The sequence below is a fragment of the Recurvomyces mirabilis genome (assembly GCF_035927965.1).
Source record: "Recurvomyces mirabilis strain CCFEE 5264 chromosome Unknown scaffold_13, whole genome shotgun sequence".
Taxonomy (NCBI): domain Eukaryota; kingdom Fungi; phylum Ascomycota; class Dothideomycetes; order Mycosphaerellales; family Teratosphaeriaceae; genus Recurvomyces; species Recurvomyces mirabilis.
Window position 1 is genome coordinate 89170 of NW_027041947.1, and position 20155 is coordinate 109324.

At 53.5% G+C, this 20155-nt stretch overlaps 9 protein-coding genes across 9 annotated transcripts; 4 read left to right on the forward strand and 5 right to left on the reverse strand.

The window, feature by feature from the left end:
• Positions 1-47: 47 nt before the first annotated feature.
• Positions 48-1520, forward strand: NdufS2 (ndufs2, NADH ubiquinone oxidoreductase 49 kd subunit; the record flags this gene model as incomplete). The annotated part of the gene is made up of 2 exons (XM_064838048.1): positions 48-707; positions 762-1520. 2 exons carry the CDS (start codon positions 48-50, stop codon positions 1518-1520), a joined length of 1419 nt encoding a protein of 472 aa, XP_064694133.1.
• Positions 1521-1773: 253 nt separating this feature from the next.
• On the reverse strand, positions 1774-3005 carry LTS14_005351 (uncharacterized protein; the record flags this gene model as incomplete). Its single annotated transcript, XM_064838049.1, has 3 exons — positions 1774-1992; positions 2082-2696; positions 2757-3005. The coding sequence occupies 3 exons, from the start codon at positions 3003-3005 to the stop codon at positions 1774-1776; spliced, it is 1083 nt and encodes a 360-aa protein (XP_064694134.1).
• A 570-nt stretch (positions 3006-3575) lies between these two features.
• On the reverse strand, positions 3576-4499 carry LTS14_005352 (uncharacterized protein; the record flags this gene model as incomplete). The annotated part of the gene is made up of 4 exons (XM_064838050.1): positions 3576-3668; positions 3722-3790; positions 3847-4380; positions 4431-4499. 4 exons carry the CDS (start codon positions 4497-4499, stop codon positions 3576-3578), a joined length of 765 nt encoding a protein of 254 aa, XP_064694135.1.
• Positions 4500-5086: 587 nt separating this feature from the next.
• On the reverse strand, positions 5087-6282 carry LTS14_005353 (uncharacterized protein; the record flags this gene model as incomplete). The annotated part of the gene is made up of 2 exons (XM_064838051.1): positions 5087-6124; positions 6184-6282. 2 exons carry the CDS (start codon positions 6280-6282, stop codon positions 5087-5089), a joined length of 1137 nt encoding a protein of 378 aa, XP_064694136.1.
• A 2085-nt stretch (positions 6283-8367) lies between these two features.
• LTS14_005354 (uncharacterized protein) lies at positions 8368-10109 on the forward strand (the record flags this gene model as incomplete). The annotated part of the gene is made up of 3 exons (XM_064838052.1): positions 8368-8813; positions 8867-9125; positions 9177-10109. 3 exons carry the CDS (start codon positions 8368-8370, stop codon positions 10107-10109), a joined length of 1638 nt encoding a protein of 545 aa, XP_064694137.1.
• Positions 10110-10651: 542 nt separating this feature from the next.
• On the reverse strand, positions 10652-11081 carry SMG1 (Serine/threonine-protein kinase smg1; the record flags this gene model as incomplete). Its single annotated transcript, XM_064838053.1, has 3 exons — positions 10652-10810; positions 10922-10993; positions 11052-11081. 3 exons carry the CDS (start codon positions 11079-11081, stop codon positions 10652-10654), a joined length of 261 nt encoding a protein of 86 aa, XP_064694138.1.
• Positions 11082-11579: 498 nt separating this feature from the next.
• On the forward strand, positions 11580-12542 carry LTS14_005356 (uncharacterized protein; the record flags this gene model as incomplete). Its single annotated transcript, XM_064838054.1, has 2 exons — positions 11580-12030; positions 12181-12542. The coding sequence occupies 2 exons, from the start codon at positions 11580-11582 to the stop codon at positions 12540-12542; spliced, it is 813 nt and encodes a 270-aa protein (XP_064694139.1).
• A 43-nt stretch (positions 12543-12585) lies between these two features.
• Positions 12586-14055, reverse strand: atg6 (Vacuolar protein sorting-associated protein atg6; the record flags this gene model as incomplete). Its single annotated transcript, XM_064838055.1, is given in 2 exon segments — positions 12586-12638; positions 12654-14055. The coding sequence occupies 2 exon segments, from the start codon at positions 14053-14055 to the stop codon at positions 12586-12588; spliced, it is 1455 nt and encodes a 484-aa protein (XP_064694140.1).
• A 458-nt stretch (positions 14056-14513) lies between these two features.
• Positions 14514-20060, forward strand: LTS14_005358 (uncharacterized protein; the record flags this gene model as incomplete). The annotated part of the gene is made up of 2 exons (XM_064838056.1): positions 14514-14849; positions 14871-20060. The coding sequence occupies 2 exons, from the start codon at positions 14514-14516 to the stop codon at positions 20058-20060; spliced, it is 5526 nt and encodes a 1841-aa protein (XP_064694141.1).
• Between the last annotated feature and the right edge of the window lie 95 nt (positions 20061-20155).

The following is a 20155-nucleotide window of genomic DNA, read 5'->3' on the forward strand; positions in this document are numbered from 1 at the left end:
CCTCGCTGCCACCTCATACTCCTGGTACACCACCGCAGTGACCCAGGATGGCAGCCTCTTTCGCCCGCCTCGCCGGCAACGGCGCGAAGCGACTCTCACACCGCGCCGCCACCCCTTCCTTCCGCCCACAACAGCAGCTCCGATGCCTCTCCTCGACGCCCGCCAGACGAATGGCCTCCCCAGTCGACGCCAATGCCACCCGACTCGTGCCTGTCGACCCCAGCTTCGCTCGCCCCGTAGACGCAGATGCCATAGGTATGAATAAGGCAGACGATAAGGCAGACAACCCCGAACAGCGCAAGATCCGCCACTACACCGTCAACTTTGGCCCACAGCATCCCGCTGCTCACGGTGTGCTTCGCTTGATCTTGGAACTGAACGGAGAAGAGATCGTGCGGGCGGATCCGCATGTTGGACTACTGCACAGAGGCACGGAGAAGTTGATCGAGTACAAGACGTATCTGCAGGCACTGCCATACTTTGACCGCCTGGACTACGTCAGCATGATGACCAACGAGCAGTGCTTCAGCTTGGCTGTGGAGAAGCTGTTGAACATTGAGGTGCCGGAGCGAGCCAAATGGATCAGGACATTGTTTGGAGAGATCACGCGAGTGCTCAACCATCTCATGTCTGTTTTGTCACACGCCATGGATGTTGGTGCTCTCACCCCGTTCCTGTGGGGCTTCGAGGAGCGTGAGAAGCTTATGGTGTGTTCACGAATAAATGCTCGGGCCGAAATACTCTAGCTGACATGACTTCAGGAATTCTACGAACGAGTCTCCGGCGCTCGCCTCCATGCTGCATACGTCCGCCCGGGCGGTGTATCTCAGGACTTGCCCATCGGCCTCCTAGACGACATCTACCAATGGGCCACCCAATTCGGCGACCGCATCGACGAAACCGAAGAACTCCTCACAGACAACCGCATCTGGATCGGCAGAACCAAGGGCATCGGTGTTGTCTCCGCCGCCGACGCCCTGAACTACTCCTTCTCTGGCGTCATGCTCCGCGGTTCCGGCGTCCCCTGGGATGTCCGCAAGAGCCAGCCTTACGACGCTTACGATCAGGTCGAATTCGATGTCCCGGTCGGCGTCAACGGCGACTGCTACGACCGCTATCTCTGCCGCATGGAGGAGTTCAGGCAGTCGTTGAGGATTATCCACCAGTGCTTGAACAAGATGCCCGCCGGACCTGTAAAGGTCGAGGACTACAAGATCGCTCCTCCACCTCGCGCGGCGATGAAGGAGAATATGGAGGCGTTGATCCATCACTTCTTGCTGTTCAGCAAGGGTTATACCGTCCCACCTGGAGAGACGTACTCGGCGATCGAGGCGCCGAAGGGCGAGATGGGTGTTTATGTTGTGAGTGATGGGTCAGAGCGACCGTACCGATGCAAGATTCGAGCCCCTGGTTTCGCTCACTTGGCTTGCTTCGATCAAATTTCGAGGGGACATTTGTTGGCTGATGCCGTGGCTATCATTGGAACTATGGATCTTGTGTTTGGTGAGGTCGATCGATAGATGGACGTGGGTGGCAAAGATGTGTAAATAAGGTGGCGTTCGAGGCGCGTGGGCTTGTGCATGCCGAAATCGATGTACTGGCATTGCGGAGCAGCTTAGTCCTTCTATGTACAGAAACATATCATCATATCAGGCGCCCATCCCATGGTCCACGCATATCATCATTACCTCCTGCAATAGTGGGCACTCTTCTCGATCGACCAGACGAACAACCAAACAGATCCTGACCACTGCTACCGCATGCAAGGAATGACTACTCGTCGATGAAAGTGTATCCAGCAATCAGCGAAGTGTCCAATGATTTCCAATACGATGGGTTCCGACTACTGAAATCGATCCCGAATTGCTGCGCTTTGCACTCGGCTTCGGTAGGGAAATAACGAGTCTGCAGCACAATCGGATGATCTTTGCGATTCGCCCAGGACTCAGCTAGCGGTCTGGCTTTCTCGGGGAGGTTGACCTTGGTCGGGCACTACGGGGATCTACGTCAGCAACAGCCACTCTTCGCAAACTATGCCGGTTGAGAGCAAAAGATGTGTGCGAACTGGAACCTTCTCATACCTTATACCACCAAGGCGTATAGATGAAATTCAGCATGATCCTGGTCTTGGGACTCGGGTTCGCAATCCCTGCGTGCCAAAGCCGGAGGTCCCGGAGCATCACACCCCCTTTCTTGACCTTTGGCTGGACCGGCGGAGCGATTTTTCTCCTCGCCTCGAGAACATCCAGGCGGACGCCGAAATTGGCTTCCATGGCGTAGTTGTCATCCTCAGTTTGTAGACTGATTTTCGTCGGCTTGGACACATCGTCCTCTGGTCCTGCCACACGACAAGCTTTATGGTCCCGGAAGGTAGAGTATCGTGCTGAACCTAGCCAGAGTTCCGTCGACCCGTTGGTGGCAGAGGCGTCTTCGAGGTAGTAGTTTGCTGTAATGGTGCACGGCATACCGGGGAAGTTGTACGCCATGTCTGCGTGTACGGTTTGGCGACCTCCGTACCCGCCGCTGAGGGCGGTGTTGCCGTCTGCGAAGTTGCAGGAGGGATTGGGGCCGAGGATGCTGGAGAGTATGGTGGCGGTGAGTTTATTAGCCCAGATGTCTTCGTACATTACTTCTGGGCGTAGGGGAGGGGCGTGTTGCATGTTGCCTGAACGCTTTTCTTTGGGGGCGTGGAGATTCTGGATCTAGTTAGCAGTCTTGCTCGCTGGGACCTGTCTCGATCGTGGGTTCTACGTTACATCGTTCCAGATTGTCTTGGGATCTTTGGCCATGCGTTCGGCTTCGAGGCACATCTCCGCGTCGAGGGTGTCGCAGTGCGCGGGATCGACGACGTTTTCGAGGAGTACGAAGCCATCTCTGTGGAATGCTATCACAGCTGCCGCAACATTCTCTTCGTTCATACGACCGCTCTTGCGTTCTTCGTCGGAAAGCTTCACAACCACCGGGTCCTGGAACTGCAGCTGGACTGTTTCACCTATGGAACCCATTGTGTTGGTATGGTGTGGCGAGTGGAAAAGAGGATGGGGATCAGCTCGCCAAATCCAGGCTGAGCTGCCCATCTATATGGCTCGGTCGACGACTGGCAGATGACCGATCGTGGGATCGTGCCCACCCTGGGTTCTCTCTATGCATATGCCAAGATTGTGCCTCCACACGGAGATTGTGGGGGAGATCAAGGTCGTGCATGGGAGGGTTGTGCCAGAAGTGTTCGAGTCAGGCCCCCAAGCATCCGAAACAAAAGGCATATCACATCGAAGTGGAGTACCGTATAACTGGTTGCTAAGACTATAGTCTTATGAGATTTAATTACACTTTTATCAATTTTTAACGTAGTCTTCAAGCGCAGGTAGTCTTGTAGCAGAGAATGGTCTTGGCAACCAGTTTATACGGTATATTAGAGTATGAAAGACAACGGGAGCCAAGATCTGTGCTCCTCACATCTGTCTCGTCTCGAACACGACACACTAGTACCAGCCGCCAGAACATAACAGAATCTGGCAATGTGGTCGATCTCGAGACGGTACATTGTCCCGCACCCACAAAGTCAATGAAACCGCTCAGTATTCCTCTACGTCTGCAAAAGTCTTGTACGGTGCTGGAAGCGGGACATCGAGCTGCCGAGATCGTCCCAGGCCGAAGACATCAGCTTTCTGGGAATTCATCAGTATTGTGAAGACGAATTGGGACCCCGTTGGGTATTCACCTTCGTGACAGGAGCATCAGGGGTAGGCATGAAAACAGCTTTGCCGTCATTGCCAAAATATGCCAGATCCTGTATATTCGGGGTCAGCCAAGAAACCTTCAATCAACCTCACCAATGCATCTCACCTTATCAAACGCCACCTGGTTCTTCCCAGAGAAAGTGATCCAGTTCTCACTATACGGCGCCCTGGCCACCTCCAAACACCTAAAGTGCCAAATCCTCCATTCCTCATCCTGTCGCAGAAAGTCAATAGCGTAATGACACCACACCCAATGCGCCCACACCCTCTTCCCATCCACATTAGCACTCTCAGGCTCGTACAGGAACTCCGGCATAGCGCCAACATTACCCGGATCCGCGGTCCCGCTTTCGATACCGGCCATACACCAGAAGCCTTTGGCTGTCTCGCCATCGGCAGCGACTTCGATTAGCGGTGTGGTGGTGTAGTGGAGAATCAGTTTGCCTTTCGGCGAAGGACGACCGGTGTGGTAGGCCATTATGGAGTCATAGTCGGTGTAGATGCCATTATTGGTGTACTGGCTATGGACGCCTTCGGTGCCGCGCCTGACCCAGAGGGCTTTGATCTGCTTGTCTTGAAAGTGGTTGTGGAGGTGCATGTATTTACTGAAGACGTTCTCGATTGCACCGCGGCTGTGGGCCTGTGTGGGATGTTAGTCGAGGTGGATGAACAATTGCTTCGATTATTGACCTTTTCTGCTAGACGTTCTGCCGCCAACACTCGTGCCTCCAGGTCGGCAATCTTTTGCTCTGATGACATGTTGGAATATGTGAGCGATGCTGTGGCCCAAGTCCCACGACTACGGCGCTACGACAATCAAATTATAGCACCGATGGTCCTGTAAGTCGTCGAGTCGACTGCCATTTACAACAGCGTACCAACCTTGTTTGTTTTGTCTCGCAGTCCGCCCACTTCTATCCGCAGCTACAACATATTGGGCACCTTGGAGCTTGACTTTGCAGCCAGACATCTTCGTCTCGCTTCTGCACAACAGTAAACTTAGAATCCCTCGAAGTCCTGATCTGCATCGGTAACTACAGCCATAGAGATGGCTTGAGGATCATCCGACTCGATCGGTCCGAGCGGGCATGCAAAACACGGATCAAGTCCATATCCGATCCGTCTCCGTCCTTGTTCCTTCTGTTGATACATGCTAGGCCACAAGCTTATGCTTGGGAAACTCGACAAGGTATCACAGGTGAATATCGTTGCTGCATAACAACCATAGACCACGTGTGAAGTCTTGTGACGCCAAGGCAAGCCAGTACTCAGCGTCGAACTCATAACGTAACTCTGAGTACTCAACATCATCAACAGATCGAGCAACAGCACATCTCACAACCATCTCACAACCTCGCCTGCTCCCTCCTCCCCTCACCCGCCTCCAATTTCCGCATAAACTCCTTGACAAATTCCCACCCTTGCTCAGCAAAAGGCCTCATCTGCACGGCATAATCCCCCGCCTTCTCGCTACTAGCCTGCCGCTGCGCATACCTCGCCGCAATCCCCTGCATAATCACACTCCCCCTATAAATCCCAAAGGCGTCCGCCCACGTCATCTCCGTACTCGTGACTTTCCAGCCGACGGCGTCCTCGTACCACGAGATACATTCCTGCTTTGTCGGCAGGCCGGGCGTGGCGCCGGGGATGAAAGCGGTATTTGCTCGACCGACGCTTCGGAGGCTTTCGGAGGAGGCGGTCGTGAAGGGCATGAGGAGGTTGGTTACGTCGGAGAGTGGGTGGCCGATTGTGGCCATTTCCCAGTCGAGGATACCGATTACGTAGGGCTCTTTGGGGTGGAAGACCATGTTGTCGATCTTGTAATCGCCGTGGACGAAGGTACTGCGGTCCTTGGGCTGGGTGTCTGCTTGGCCGAAGAAAGCGACCATGTCGTCGTAGTGCGGGATCTTGCCTACGGGGATCTTTGTATCAACGTCTACGGCTTTTGCTTGAGCTTCGGAGATCGTGGCGAAGGTCTTCAGTTGTCTGTTGTAGAAGTTTGAAGGTCGGCCGAAGCCTTCCAGCTTTACGTCTTTTGGTCTAACGCTGTGGAACTTCCCAAGCGTTTGTACGGCACTCTTCCACATCTTCTTTCTGTCACCCTCGCTCACATCTGGTAATGCTGGGTCCTCAAATATGCGGCCTTGCAGGAAAGACATGATGTAGAAGTCCGTCCCGATCACGCTGTCGTCCTGGCAGAGACATAATGCCTTTGGTACCGGGACTTTTGTGTTCTCGAGAGCATGGATGATCTTGTATTCGCGGTCGACTTGATGTGCTGTCTTGGACAATAGCTTTCCTGGCGGCTTCTTGCGTAGGACGTATTTGGCATTGGAAGATCGAGATGTCAGGAGGTATGTTGGATTTGACTGGCCATAGCCAAACTGCGAGACTAATATCAGCACGTACGTCCGCAGTGAACACTATCACTAATCAGCCTTACCTGCTTGATATCCAATGGCGTCTTGATCTCCGGCACATTCTTGTCGATGTACCTTTCCAAGCTTGGGATATCAATGGGCTGTCGTATGGGTCCTGCCATGATGCTGATATGTTCACTACACCCTCACGAGGAGAGCGATAATTCAAGGCTACTACATGATCCTGACCGTGGTAATGAGAAGTGCATAGAGGTCGAACTGCGGCACCAATACCGAGGTCCCTCTCGCGTGAACCGAATGCGCCGCCGATACTTTACCGAGTCCACGAGCACTGCACTGTAGTTCGCGACTCGTGATGCGTCGTGGTACTCTTGATATACTGTGATAGACGTATATTCGACTGGGGCCGTCAAATCATGGTATACGCGAAGACCAGGCCGCTGATCATTTCGAGGGTAGGTCGCTCGCGTATCACAGTCTAATATACATGGAATCCTTTCCCTTCGCGCCTTGCGATCCGCGCCTTGAGCGTGGGCAATAGCTCAGACAACTGCACTGGCTCAGATACTTCTGTACCACTTCCAATCGTCCTAATCACACACATTCCTAGCCACTGGCAACCCTCTTCATGCGGCCGCAGCATCACAAACCATTCGCTGCTTCCCGCACAAGTGATCACAACGTCACCCACCGTAGTATACACTGAATACTCCGTTTGAGGCTCGGCCTTGCTGCCATCATTGAGTTCGGTTAGTGGGGGCTCATCGTGAGTAGACATGGCTATGGTTCCCACCTGGAAACCCTGTAGTATCAGACATCCGGCATCTGACCTGAACGACAATTCCAGCTCTGACTTATGCAGACGATCGAGCTGCCGGAACCTAGGATCGTGATTGTGGCGTTCGAAGCGTCGCCAATCTGGTGTCCAAGACGGTAGTCCTAGCTTCTGTCGGCTATGAGAATGGCCGGTATGGTATAACAGGATCTGCAGACTCCGGTCGCGATCCAGTATATACTTGGTCACGTCTTGAAAGACCAACGAGGTTGAGCGGCTGTAATCGATATCGATGGCTGCATCGACTGTTCGTGGTATAGCTCCACTCAATTGCTGCATTGGCAATGCTCTAGTGGGACAAGTAGACAGACTTAGCAGCGCATAGATGCGGTCTCTATGATTGCTCGCCTTCAAGTTCGATGTCTGTGCCAAGACACATTCGAGCGCAGTCACGCGTTCGGGTGGGAGAAAAAAACCTAATGAACTGGTCTCGTCCTCGTTATTAGACGCGGTCCCTGAGCGTGCTTCCAAATATCATTTGGGCTCGATACAAAAGACTCCCGCCTTTTTCCTGATGTGTGTATTCAGTCTGTTGGAGTGGAGCTGAAAGGTAGAGGTGCACGTCGGCACGGCAGAACTTGTAGCCGAAGCACAGACCAAGTGTCTCTCAGCTCCATCAGAACTGCCAAAGGACTGCGGGCATGGGATATTGTATGCGATTGCACGATTGCTACTCTGCTGTGCTGCGCGGACGACTACACACCACCCGACTTCGCATGTCACATATATCGACGCGTTTCTAGTGCATTCCGGTTGCGTGTGTTGAGCAATATGGACTCTGGGAGGAAGAGGAAAGCGAGCACGACCGAGAACGGGAACAGCGCGTCCAAGAAGATACGACTACTGGTGAGTTTGTCCTCACGTCTGCTCCCCTCTCCCTCGTAGCAACAAGACTGCGATCGCTAGAAAGTAGCGTAGCGGTCACAGCGACCGCGTCGTCTCTGCATGCGCGACGGAGGTTATTTGGGGCGTTTGTGTTGCGGTGGTGGTTGAGACAAGTGAGAAGTTGTGAGGAAGATCACGACGAGGACGCGAGCCACTTACCGTCACCCAGTCCATCACCTCCGTCATCCCGCTTGCAAGACCTCACCACATTCTGCTCGTTGCCTTGCGCAAAACATTGCTGACCGAGTTTGCACTCTGACAGAACTCGGCACCCAAGAACACGGTACAAGACCTGGGCCAGGCACTCATAAATCAGCTGCGCAGCTCGAAAGACAAGAAGTGTGTATGAAATGTCGAGGAGCAGCTAGATTCCTGCTAACACAATACCCTCAGTGGCCACCTTATCGCAACCCAGTTCCTGCAGCTGCCACCACATCGCGACCTGCCCGACTACTATGAGTTCACGCGACTCCCCATCTCACTCGACATCATCGAGGACAAGCTCAAGCGCAATGTATATCCCACCATGACCACCATCGAGAGCGACCTCAAGCGTATGATCCAGAATGCCAAGAGCTACAATGACCCCAAGAGTGAAATATACGAGGATGCCGAGCGAATACGGAAACTGGTCTACAACTACATGAAGCTCAACAACCCGCAGTACACCTCAGATCCAAACTACATCTCCTTCCCAACACCAATACCAGATACGAACGGCGGAGCGGCGCGGAATGACGGACATTCGCATGCTGTGGACGACGACGACACGAAGCCCGAGCAGCCACGAAGACCAGTGATCAAGGCATTCGAACCATCTACAGATCGCAAAGAGTCTATCGCTCCGAGTGCGGCGACCGGAGACGACGAGGATGCATATACCGGTGGCGATGCACTAGACTTTACAGGACTGTCGTTCCAGGAAGCACAGCAGAAGATTGTGTCTTTCATGATACACTACACGGATGATGAGTATGTGTTGCGTGTACGTCTGCTTTCTTACAATCCAGCTAACACTTCTACAGAGGGCTAGAGATATACACACCATTCGGCAACCTCCCGACACGAAAACTGGAAGACTACTACCAAGTTATCAGGCACCCGGTATCTCTCAAAGGGGTGGCGAAGCGTGCCCGCGGTCAGCATGGCCGTGCGCCACCCACCGGTGTGAGCGACTTTAAGAATTGGGATACATTCGAGGAAGAAGTCAGCTTCATCTGGCGCAATGCTCAGACCTACAACGAGGAAGGGAGTGATATGTTCGTTCTTGCTGATGCGTTCAAGGTGGGAACAGGTTGACATTGTACTGCCGAACCAACAACTGACCATTCACAGGAGCACTTCGAGCAGCTTATGGTAGATGCAAGAGCAAAGGTCGACGAGCCTGCTAGACCGAGCATTAAGCTGGGTGGACCCAAGCCGAAGGTCACTCTCAACCTGAACCAGCACCGCAGCTCACCCGCACCTGGCGTGCAAATCGACAATGAGGCTCTCCTCCGCCAGAAGCAACTGGTCAATGCAGGAGTCAATGGCCAGCAACAAGCACGTCCTGCGATGGCTAACGGCAACGCACCATCCAGCTCACATGTGCGTACCATTGAAGCACGACCGACCAGCAGCGCACAGGCTGGCTCGCCACCGGGCATGGCGGTCAAGCCGGAGAAGTCGCCAACGCCAGCTCTCGGTACTGCTGTGCCTACTACACAAGCACTCACGAATGGCATGATGCCTCCGCCATCCACGCGACCACCCAGCGGTAGCCCATTCGGCGCACCTCCACCACCTGTCAGCAGCTACACCTACACCGCACCTGCCGCCCTCCCACCACTACCAACCCGACACTATCCCGCTTCAGCCGCCTTACTACCGACAGTCACACTCTCAACCCACCCGCAATTACCGCTACCCCAACCCTACACCCTCAACATCCCACCCCACCCGACCTTCAGCCACCAAAGCACAACCATAACCCTTCCAAACACGCACTACTACCTCCAGATCTCCCCCACCATCAGCAAACAACTGAGTATGGGACGACCATACAAGCTCTTCGTCACACTCAATGGCCTTAGGCTGAATCAGCGGGATACAGTTTTCCACTCTGATAACGGGAGGCGGACACATGTCTACGACGGGACGCTGATGCAGGGTGTTAATCGAGTGGAAGTGGAGGTCGCGGCGCAGAAGGCTGGCCCGGCGGAGGAGGGCAAGAAGGAGGGGTTGGATGTGGAGAAGGTTACTGTGTTTGCTAATTTGATGAGGAGTTGAGAGAGGAGAGAGTGTGGAGACACGCTCGGACGAGGGCGAGAATAAGGGATATTGGCTGGGCCAGATTATTGACTTGATGTTTTAAGCCGACGCTTGTATGAGATACCTTGGGCTGGTTTTTGGGATGTGCAGATTTAGCTGTAGTTATGTTATATTGTCCTATTTGCCAGCAAAAGGCCAGGCAGATTGCAAACCTTCAGCACTTCATCTTCTTTTTCTCAAGATCGCTTCCCATCCATAGCGTCAGAAACGATGATGAGACGAACAGCACTGTGAATGGATGAATCATGGTATACAGCCTACACCTGGATTCGAGACAGCGCCCTCGTTTCCGACTCCTGGACTCCCTGACCGCCGCTGCCTTCCAGCGCCATACGCCTTTTCCTTCACTCGGTCCTTGGTTCGATTCTTTCAGCGCACGGCCATGTGTAGCTGCTTTCCACGATGCAATCGCATTTGTAGCACGAGCCGGCGTCTAGCGAAAGACTCTGCAGCACTGCTCACTGCTTGATATTCCTCTCTCCAGTTCCTCCAACCTTCCCTCAATCCCGAGGTTGTCGATGTCGATCATCCCCTCCGATCCTATCCAGCGCCTCGATCATCACTATCGAGTTCCCCCGGATCACGCACATGCCTAGCCGGACTTTTTCGTTGTTTTGTTTGGATTCCGTTGCTTCGTCTAGGACTACGTTGAGGAAGACCTATACATCACACTCGAGTATCAGCATTTGCGGAAGTGAGGAGAGGAGAGGTCGTGCTGTGCTGTGCTGTGCTGTGGCGTGAGATAAGGCGAGAGGACGGCAGGAACGTACATCGTAGCCGCGTAGTGTGCCCATTACTTTCCGTGAGCCGTTTAGTTGGACTTCTACGCGTTTGTCGAGGTACTGTGGGAAGCTGGTCAGTACTTTCCGCGCTCCCGAACGGATATCTAAGGTGTCATACCTTTTTCAGCTCTGGCTGTGCTTGAGGCATTTTCGCGGTGCTTGTGGGGTCTACTGAGGATCAATAAATTCCGGCGCAAGCAGTGAGAGAGTAATTGTCGATGTCGAGATCTACAATTTGTGACCGAGTCGTGTATATGTGGAGAAGAGACTAGTGTGACTAGTGCCGGCAACGCTTGTGCTCCTCAGTGAATACTACTTCACTCTCGTTCTCCTAGGTACCTATTTCACTACTGTGTGACCCATTGGGTACAGGCCTTGCTTGCCCTGATTGACTAAAGGAGGTACTCATGCAATGGAGAGGGTTGTTATTCCCATGGTCCTTCGGAATCCATTCACGCCACTATTCTGCTCGTGGCGGGGAAGCTCTAAGCCCTCGGCCGCTCTTTCTAGTCTGACACTGTCTCCCACGAGCATATGGTATCAGCACTATGTACACAGTCAGGTATCGTATACATTACCAGATCTCTTCTTCGTCTATCTACTCCTGTATTGCCCACCACATCAGCGATCCTTATTCACAGCCAACATGGCTCCTCAGAAGACCGCTTATGTGACAGGCGCCGCCTCAGGCATAGGTCGCCAGGTTACCGAGATGCTCGCCGCCCGTAAAATCCGCGTTGCAGCAGCAGACAAGAACTACGAGGGGGTCAAATCAGTGGCTGCGTATCTCAACAATCAATCCCAGGAGCAGGACGATCTGGTCAAACCCTACGAAGTCGATACTGGTGACTGGGACTCCCAACTCTCCGTATTCGAGAGTGTGCTTAAGGATCTGGGAGGTAGAATCGACTACGTGTACTCGATTGCTGGGATTGGTGAGAGAGTCAGTGTGCCCAATGATCCGAAGGCCAAAGGTTTTGTGAAGCCGGACTTGAGTGTGCTGGATGTTGATTTGTATGGCTTTCTGTATACGAGTTCTCTTGCTCTTCAGCAGATGAGGAGGCAGGAGAAAGGTGAAGACGGCTTTCGTGGGAAGAGTGAGGTGCTCTGATTTCCAGCAGCGAGAACATTGTGCTGATAATTGCCATGCAGTTGCCACCGTCGCCTCCGTCTGCGGATTCTATTGCGTGCCGAGTATGCCTTTCAATCGCTCTGTCTCTGTTTTGAAACTGACCAGATGCTTCCAGCACTTCCAATGTACACTGCAGCCAAGCACGGCATAGTCGGCTACGTTCGCTCCTTTGGCAAGTATCTTCCAGAAGAAGGCATCACACTGAACGCCGTATGCCCGAACGTGGTCCAGACGGGTATTTCTACAGCCTCCTTCTACGACACCCTGGCAGACAAGGATCTCCTCACGCCAATCGAGATTGTCGTAGATGCCTTTGCGAGCTTCCTGGACGGCAAGATGTCGGGAGAGTGCATCGAAGCGGGTCCGAAAGGCAATCTTGTACCGCGAGCTCCAGCAGAGCATCTGGATCGCGAGAGTGCAGAGGTGATGGAGATGCTATACTCGAGAGGTCATGCGCTGCATCAGCCAAAGTCGTGATCGCAGCATGCAAAGACTCGATGATTTGCTCTCAGCTGACTCCTCACGACCCAACACCTCTCGAATCTGCTTCGTTGGCCACATGGCTCGCGTGCGCTAACAAGAACTTACAGCATGTAAGCAGATACTTGCAAGCCTTTGTCCATTGCTCCTCCTTCTGCACCCCATTCAAGCCAATTTTCACACCACCGATCTTGCCCATATCTTTCCCCGTTTGGATCTCGTATGGCATCCTTCGCTGCTCGCCACCGGATTGTGACGCTGTGGTCTGCTCAACGTAATCGCCGACTTGCCTTACGCATTCTAGAAGAGCAATCATAGCATTATCGAAGCTTCCCATGAACGCAGTGATGCCGAACGCGAAGCTGCCACTGCTGTAGAGGTCTAAGACGGTGTTCTTGGCTTTACCTGCACCTGTAGCGACTGCGTCGGGATCGGTGAGGATTAGTCTTGAGGTCGAGCCGACTGGGTGTAGAGTATAGCCTTTGAATTTGTAGCCCAGCTTCTCCGCGACGACTACGAGGAGCAGTAATGCTTGACCTAACGCTGCATTGATCTCAGGCCACTCGACTGGGTGGTCGTTCAAGCGACCGAGACGCAGGCCGTTGATCGTGCCAAATACTCCATCATGGCCAACCACAAATGTGTCATTGTAGACATTAGTCCGCTGTAAACTTTCCAAAAGCTTGGTATCGTGAGCCAGCTGACTCTGCAAGCTATCTCGCTCTTGCTGGAAAGCAGTCAGTTCTGCGGTGAAAGTGTTACGCTCGCGCCAGAATGCTTCCTCCTCCTCGTCCAAGGCATCGGCTTCAGCGTCCAGAAGAGCGATCTCGTCCTCCATCCGAGCTTTCTCAGCTTCGAGTGCTATAAGTTCTTCTAGTGCTTCCTTCTCACGCTGTCGAGCAGTCTCTAGGTCTTGTCTAGTCTTCGCCACTTCCTCGTCCGTGGGCACATCTTGTTGTGCTTGCTTCAGGAATTCGACGTAAGCGTCTCGCTCGCGAATGACGGCTGTCTGGCGCTTCTGCAGGCCGTCGAGCACAAGCTCGGTACACTCCGAACAGATAGGGAGATCGATATCAGATCGCGCGGAAAGAATATCAAACAGTCTCGTGACAGTCTCCATCCGCCTTGACAGAGCTTCTCCGCCATCGCCATTGGTGGTACTTGCTTTATTCGCAGCCTTTTTCGTCTTCGATGGTGTCTCTATAACACCTTCGGGTGCCATTAGTGATGCAGTCACATCGATATATGACATGTCTGGGTTCATTCTGCCACTGCTTCGCTGACTGGCCGAGACATTCCTCCTATGTATGGCTGATCCGGCCGTCTGAGATACATCGTCATAACGTTGCCGCCGTTCGATAGCAGCTGCAGATCGTGGCGCGTCTGGTGCCTTGGCTTCCAGTGCTGGCGCTGCATCTGCGAGGATCTTGAAAGATGCAGGGTTCAGATCTTGCAATGATGAGTCCACCTTGAGAGGCGTGCGGCACTTTTGGCAATGTAAAGCTGCCATTGTGTCATGCAGTAACGGCGCGCCAGCCACTGGAAACTCCACTAGAGCCCCTACGCTCTGACAACCGCGCACACTTCTTTGTAGAAGAAGATACTTCGTGCAGAGAGAGTCTTCCACCCAGCCTAGAGGGTTCCGTTTCCTGTAGGTGTTTGCTGACGGTTAGCAGTATGTGCTTGCTGCTGAACCATAATTCTTAGCTATAGTCAGGGACCCGATCGACAGTGCAGTGACTGATCATCTTGAGGTTCCAGATTAGTGATTTAGTTCTTGCGCTGTGCATGTAGTCGTGGTGCTGTGAAACATGTGAGACTTAGGGTTACCGCCACAGGTGGCGCCAAGAATCCGGGGAAAGCGCGTCGACTACACTTTACCAGCACGCGTTTCTGCAATTCGCGGTTGCATATATCATTCGACATATTGGTAAGCACGATCTCCACCACACGAGATGGAGCGTCGTGATGGCGTCTCCTTCACAGTATTCATCAGACACATGCGACGCGGAGATGGAGGAGGAGGTTTACGCGACTCCGCCCGAGGGGTGGGCGGAGGATGACGGTGATCCCGACGAATCTGGGCCCGAGAACGACAGTCCGGAGCTCAGGCGGGACCGCAATGCGAATGATCAGCGTCTCAGAGGCCGGTTTGAACACATATTTGCCAAGTACTCCCGCGACTTCACCGATGTTGGTGATCAAATCGACATCGAAACTGGAGAAATTGTCATTGACAATGGCCACCTTCGTAACATGCTCCATGAGGCCGATCCTGGGCAGGGCAGTAGATCGCTACAGCTAGTGAGAGACTTTGCTGTTCAGCTTGAGCACGAAGACGACAGCGCCTCTGACGACGGAGATGTTAGTGACGACGGCGATGATGATGAATTAGAGTCGGATAGCAGCGACTCTGATGTGGACGAACTCGCCAATGGCTACGATCAGGATATTGCTCAAGATACTGAGTCAGGGCCTGAAGACGAGAGTGACCATGATTCATCCGTCCTGGAAGCATCCGTGAACGTGGATCTCTCTAATGTAGACCCCGAGTTGCGGAAGCTGATCCATGCAACGTCCAACACGGCTTTACCAAAGCCTCTAGCTACACCTGCTGAGCAAGACTGGCATGTCCGGGACTCGCAGGATCCAGATCGTACGTTGTCTTCGAATGTCATAAGCCTGCCGGCGTTGCAAGAGAGCTTGCAGGAGCTGAGTCACGCTACTGGACTTGGCCGCGATATCGACTCGAACGCGATAGAGAAACTTGGCAAAGACATTGCCGACCAGCTCGCGAGATATGTCGGTCAGAAGAACAAGAACAGGACGAAACGTAAATCGAAAGTGTCGCGAGGTGATTCATCCTGGGACTACCCTGAGCTGCCTGCCTTCAAGAGAAGACGTCTTGCAGATCCTCAACCAAGACCGCAGCTAGTCCAGCTGTCGGACATACTATCGCCACCAAAAGGCCGGAGAGGACCACGAGAGTCCATATGGGCCCCGGTGCATCATCCAAAGCAGCCGGGGGTGCGCACACGTAGGAAAGACAAAGCTGTCATCGGGAATCGAACAGCATTGTACACTGATACTGCTGTCTCGGGCGAAGGACTGTCTGGAGCAGAAAATACCCCTGACCAAACTGCAGCAATACGCGAGTGCGCGCATTGCCTCATCAAGGTGACCACTGCCTGGCGCCTCGGTCCAGATCGCGAGAATTTATGCAATGCCTGCGGGATGTACTGGTACCGCTATGACCTAATGAGGCCGCTACTACCACCCACACCTGACCCGTTGTCGGAAGATGAAGCGGTGGAAGACGATGTTGTTCGAGGTGACCCGTACCCAGCGAACACATCTCGGACTGTCTCCTATCCTGGGTTTCGATCTGGCGCATTCACGACAGAGGAAGATGCACTTATCATTAAATTGAAAGAGATCGATTGTCTACCATGGGAGCGGATAGGTCGATTCTTTCCTGGACGGTCTCACTATGGCGTGCAATGTAGATACTCCAAACGACTGAACAATCAGTCGAGCGAAGGCCGCAGTGCACTGGTCGAGCAGGGCTTTACATTCGAGGAGCCTCCGGAGGCTGACATATCCGACATCTTCACAGAAGAACAGGGTGATTTGCTTGTTCAATTACGAGAAGACCACGAGTTCACCTGGGGCCGCATTGCTGAGCACTTCCCGGGCAAGACGGACGAGTCTGTGGAGTTCCATTACAATACTCTCATTGGCATTGTCGCATTGCCGGCGAAACCCAGAAAGCGGCGTGCGGCGTTGAAGGCACCGGGGAACCATCAAAGACCATACACGAAGGAAGAAGACGAGCTGATTATCAAGCTACGGGAAATCGACAAACTACCCTGGGAGCTTTTGGCTCAGGAATTTCCACAACGGACATGGCTTGCCCTTCAGAAGCGCTATGTCCGTACCCTTGCGCACCGGCATCAGGCTATGCGCGACGGCGAGGACGATCCATACACGTATCTTTTCTTGGAATGCCATCCAGAGGATGAAGTCCGACTAGGTCCTGCAGGCAGAAACAGTATGGGAGGTCTTTTAAGGCAGCGCCGCGAGGAAGATCTTGCTCTGATGAGGATGAAGGACGAGGAAGGATTGACCTTCGAAGAGATTGCCGAAGCATTGCCCGGCCGGACTGTGGAGTCACTGAACAATCGGTACGAACATCTCACGGAGGTTAAAAATATGATGAATGTACCTGTCCCTACATCAACACAAGACGAAGACCATGAGATAAATATTCACGAGGCCCTTGAGGATGATGATCAAGCTGCGGAGGACAATGTTTGCATAATCGACCCAGCCCTAACAGGAGGCACTGGCTCGGAGCGGACTTCAAGGACAGCTGAGCAGGACCCGGATGCCCATGGCGAGGTGAGCAAGATCAACAGTGACACAGAACATCCTACCATCACTGGGTCTCCGAGCGGTATGACAACTGCCGTCACACCTCCGAGCAGCCATCAAGCCCGCTCGATGGCAATCAGAAAGTACACCAAATCAGAACATGCACGCATTGCTGAGCTCCGGAACGTCAATCTTGACTGGAAAACGATCGCGGCAGAGCTACCTGACCGTACGCCTGCATCAATTGCCAGCTACTGGGCGCAATATTGCAAACACAAAGCCACCTGGTCTTCACCACTGTCTGGAAAGAAGAAGCGCGGATCGAAGCAGTCTAGGGCTTTGCTGCGCCAAGCGATGGATAATGGCATGCGGCGTATACCGAACGGTGGCAAAAGGGCTATCGAGCTACCAAGCGTAGTAGTCGATGGCCACCCTGGGCCGATGAACCTCTTCACCAGCCTGCTACGCAATGCACACGAGAAGGAGGACGGTCACAACGAGGTTGATGAAGAAGTCGATCTGGATTTTGCCAACGTCAGCACTGATCAAGTCAGAAGCTCGCCGAAGGAACCAGCACAAGACAAGGAAATATCGGACGAGGAGGTGGACTTTGATTTCGCGAAGCTGGGTCAGGGTCCACTCGATCGGATTTCGGCATCTACAACTCCTGTCAAAGACTCTATGATGTCGGCCAACGCTTTCCAAGCTCAAATGGCTAGCTCACCAGACATGATCAGGAACTCCGGACTGGTGGACTACGGTGTTGGCACATCGACCTTACTATCTAGTCCTGTAAAGCCATTGAGTCATGCTTCTGATGTGAGACCTTCCATCAGTAGGGCCCTGCACAGCAACATCGAGCCAGCAGCAGCATTACTCCCGATCATCCATGGCCTACCTACCCACACACCAGTGCATGGAGAGCTGTCACGAAGACCGACACTTAGCGAGATACCAGAGCTGCTGAACCCGCCTCCTTCCGCCGTCGAGGCGCAACAAACCACGGAAGAATGGCGGCCAAGAGATCCAACACGGTATGTCAAGCAGCCGGGGCGCACATTTCATCTTTCAGCCACGACTCCTGCCCGTGCGTCCACCTCTCGTCCACCAGCCACGCCTGTGGAAGCAGCGACACCATTCAAGACTCCGCTACCAGCTTCTTCACCTTTCATGGCTGCCCCAGCGCCTGCTATGTACAGCACACCAGCACGATACAGTCAACAGAAGATGCCGTACTTCAATATGCCTAGGTCTACTCTCATGGCAGCATCACCAGCACAGGTGGAAGAGCTTCTCGACATGCCAGACGATATGGTGGAGGACGACATGACTGTGGTCAGCTCGGAGGATGATTCGAAGCCTGTAATTCGAACAGTAGCGCCTACCTCTTTTGCATATCCAAATCTCACAGCTCGAAGCCTGTCGCCTCCGGGTGCGACCATCAAGGATCGACTTGTAAGCATCCCGTCTACAGCTGGCAGGAGTGCTGAAGCCCCTCCATTCTCCTGGACCGATCTGATCACGATGGCACTTAAGTCGAGCCAGTCGCAGCACCTGGAAGTCCGAGAGATGCAAGCGTATCTCAAAGACAAATTTCCATACTTCAAGTCCCGCGGTGAAGGATGGAAGCGCACATTGCGGGCACATCTTGCCACAAGTAGTGAGTTCCAAAAAATGCCGGGTCGCAGGGACATATGGACGTTCCGTACGAAGGAAGCCGTTATGACGCTGAAGGATCGAACAAGCAATTCTAATGAGCCGCAGACCACAGTTAATGTAGAGTTGACCGCTCCTGAGGGTGGTATGGCTAGTGAGCCTGCGCTGTTGGCAGGAACTGCACACGACGCGGCAGAACAGCCAGGAACAGACAGGAGTACGAGCTCCTCGGCTGCAATTGACCCTCGTCTTATGGCAGCAGACGATGACACTACAGCCACTGCTAGCAACACGCCAGATATTGCAACACCTGCCCTTGAGCACGAGTCCGCTCGGATGCCGAACAGTCAACTGGCTGCAGTCACAGACACCTGGATACCGGATCTGCTCATGGCGCAAAGGGAAATCTCACTGAGACGCAAGCCTGGTCGCCCACCGAAGAATGGCATCATTTCGCAGGCGGACCAACGTGCACTGGGGCCGAGACGGCCACCTGGACGTCCTCCAGGCGCCAGGAACAAGCCAAAGGGGCCTCAAGGCATCACAGAGTATGCGTTGCCGTCGAGCTTCTTAGAAAACAATCAGGAAATTGCAGCACCCCAGTATGAGGTACCGTCTACAAGCGGAGACATCCTCCAGCGTCAGTTGATGGGTCCGAAGATCACTCGACCCAAGTCACGGAAAGATCCGAAGACGGTTGGCGACACTGCGCCGCCGATCGAAGCTCATGCGAGCATCATTTCTGATGTGAACCGTGAGCCGGAGAGTTCTCCAGCGAGGGATCATGGCATCGCCCAGGTCGCTGAAGCAGAGCGGGCTGTAGCGCAGCAACAGGACTCATCTGCCGTACACGAGAAGGCGCCGAATCAGACAAGCGTGAACAATTCGGCGACCAGGTCTTCGAGTCCGTCGTTCATGCAGCGAATCGAGCGCACACCAGTGCTAGGCTACAGCAGAGCTGGTACGCCAGCGCAAGCGGACTCAGCAATAGTAGAAAATGCAAAGCAGAAGACTCTCGCTACAACGCAGTCCACTACGCCGGCAAAAATAAATACTAGAGCTGCAACATCAGCGAAGTCAGTGCCAACGGCATCGGAGAAAGCTGAACAACGGCCATTAGCAGGCAAAAAGTCCGCTAGAACCCCACCAGCCAAGCCAGCGTCGTCAGTGGTGGAGAAGCTCAAGCAACGAGATCTAGTCGTGGCGAGGCCCGTGACACCCGCGATTTCATTATCAACAGCATCAGAGAAACCCAAGCCACGGCCATCAGCAGGCAGAAGATCCGGTACCCCGGCAAAGGCAGCATCGTCAGTAGTGGAGAAGCTTAAGCAACGGAGTCTAGTCGGGGAAAGATCCGCAACACCGGCCCTGGCAGGAGGGCGAGGGTTGAGATCAGAGAGCGTGAAGGTGAAGGCTGATAGTAGTGCGCGGCAGAGTATGCAGAAAGTTGGTGGTTTGGATGGTTCGGAGGACGAGTTGGCTTGAATGAAGGGCAAGTTGTGCAGATGGTATTGGATAGGTATTGGATGGGTATCTTGAATGTAGCGTGTGTAGTCTTTGGACAGTAGCAAGACACGACA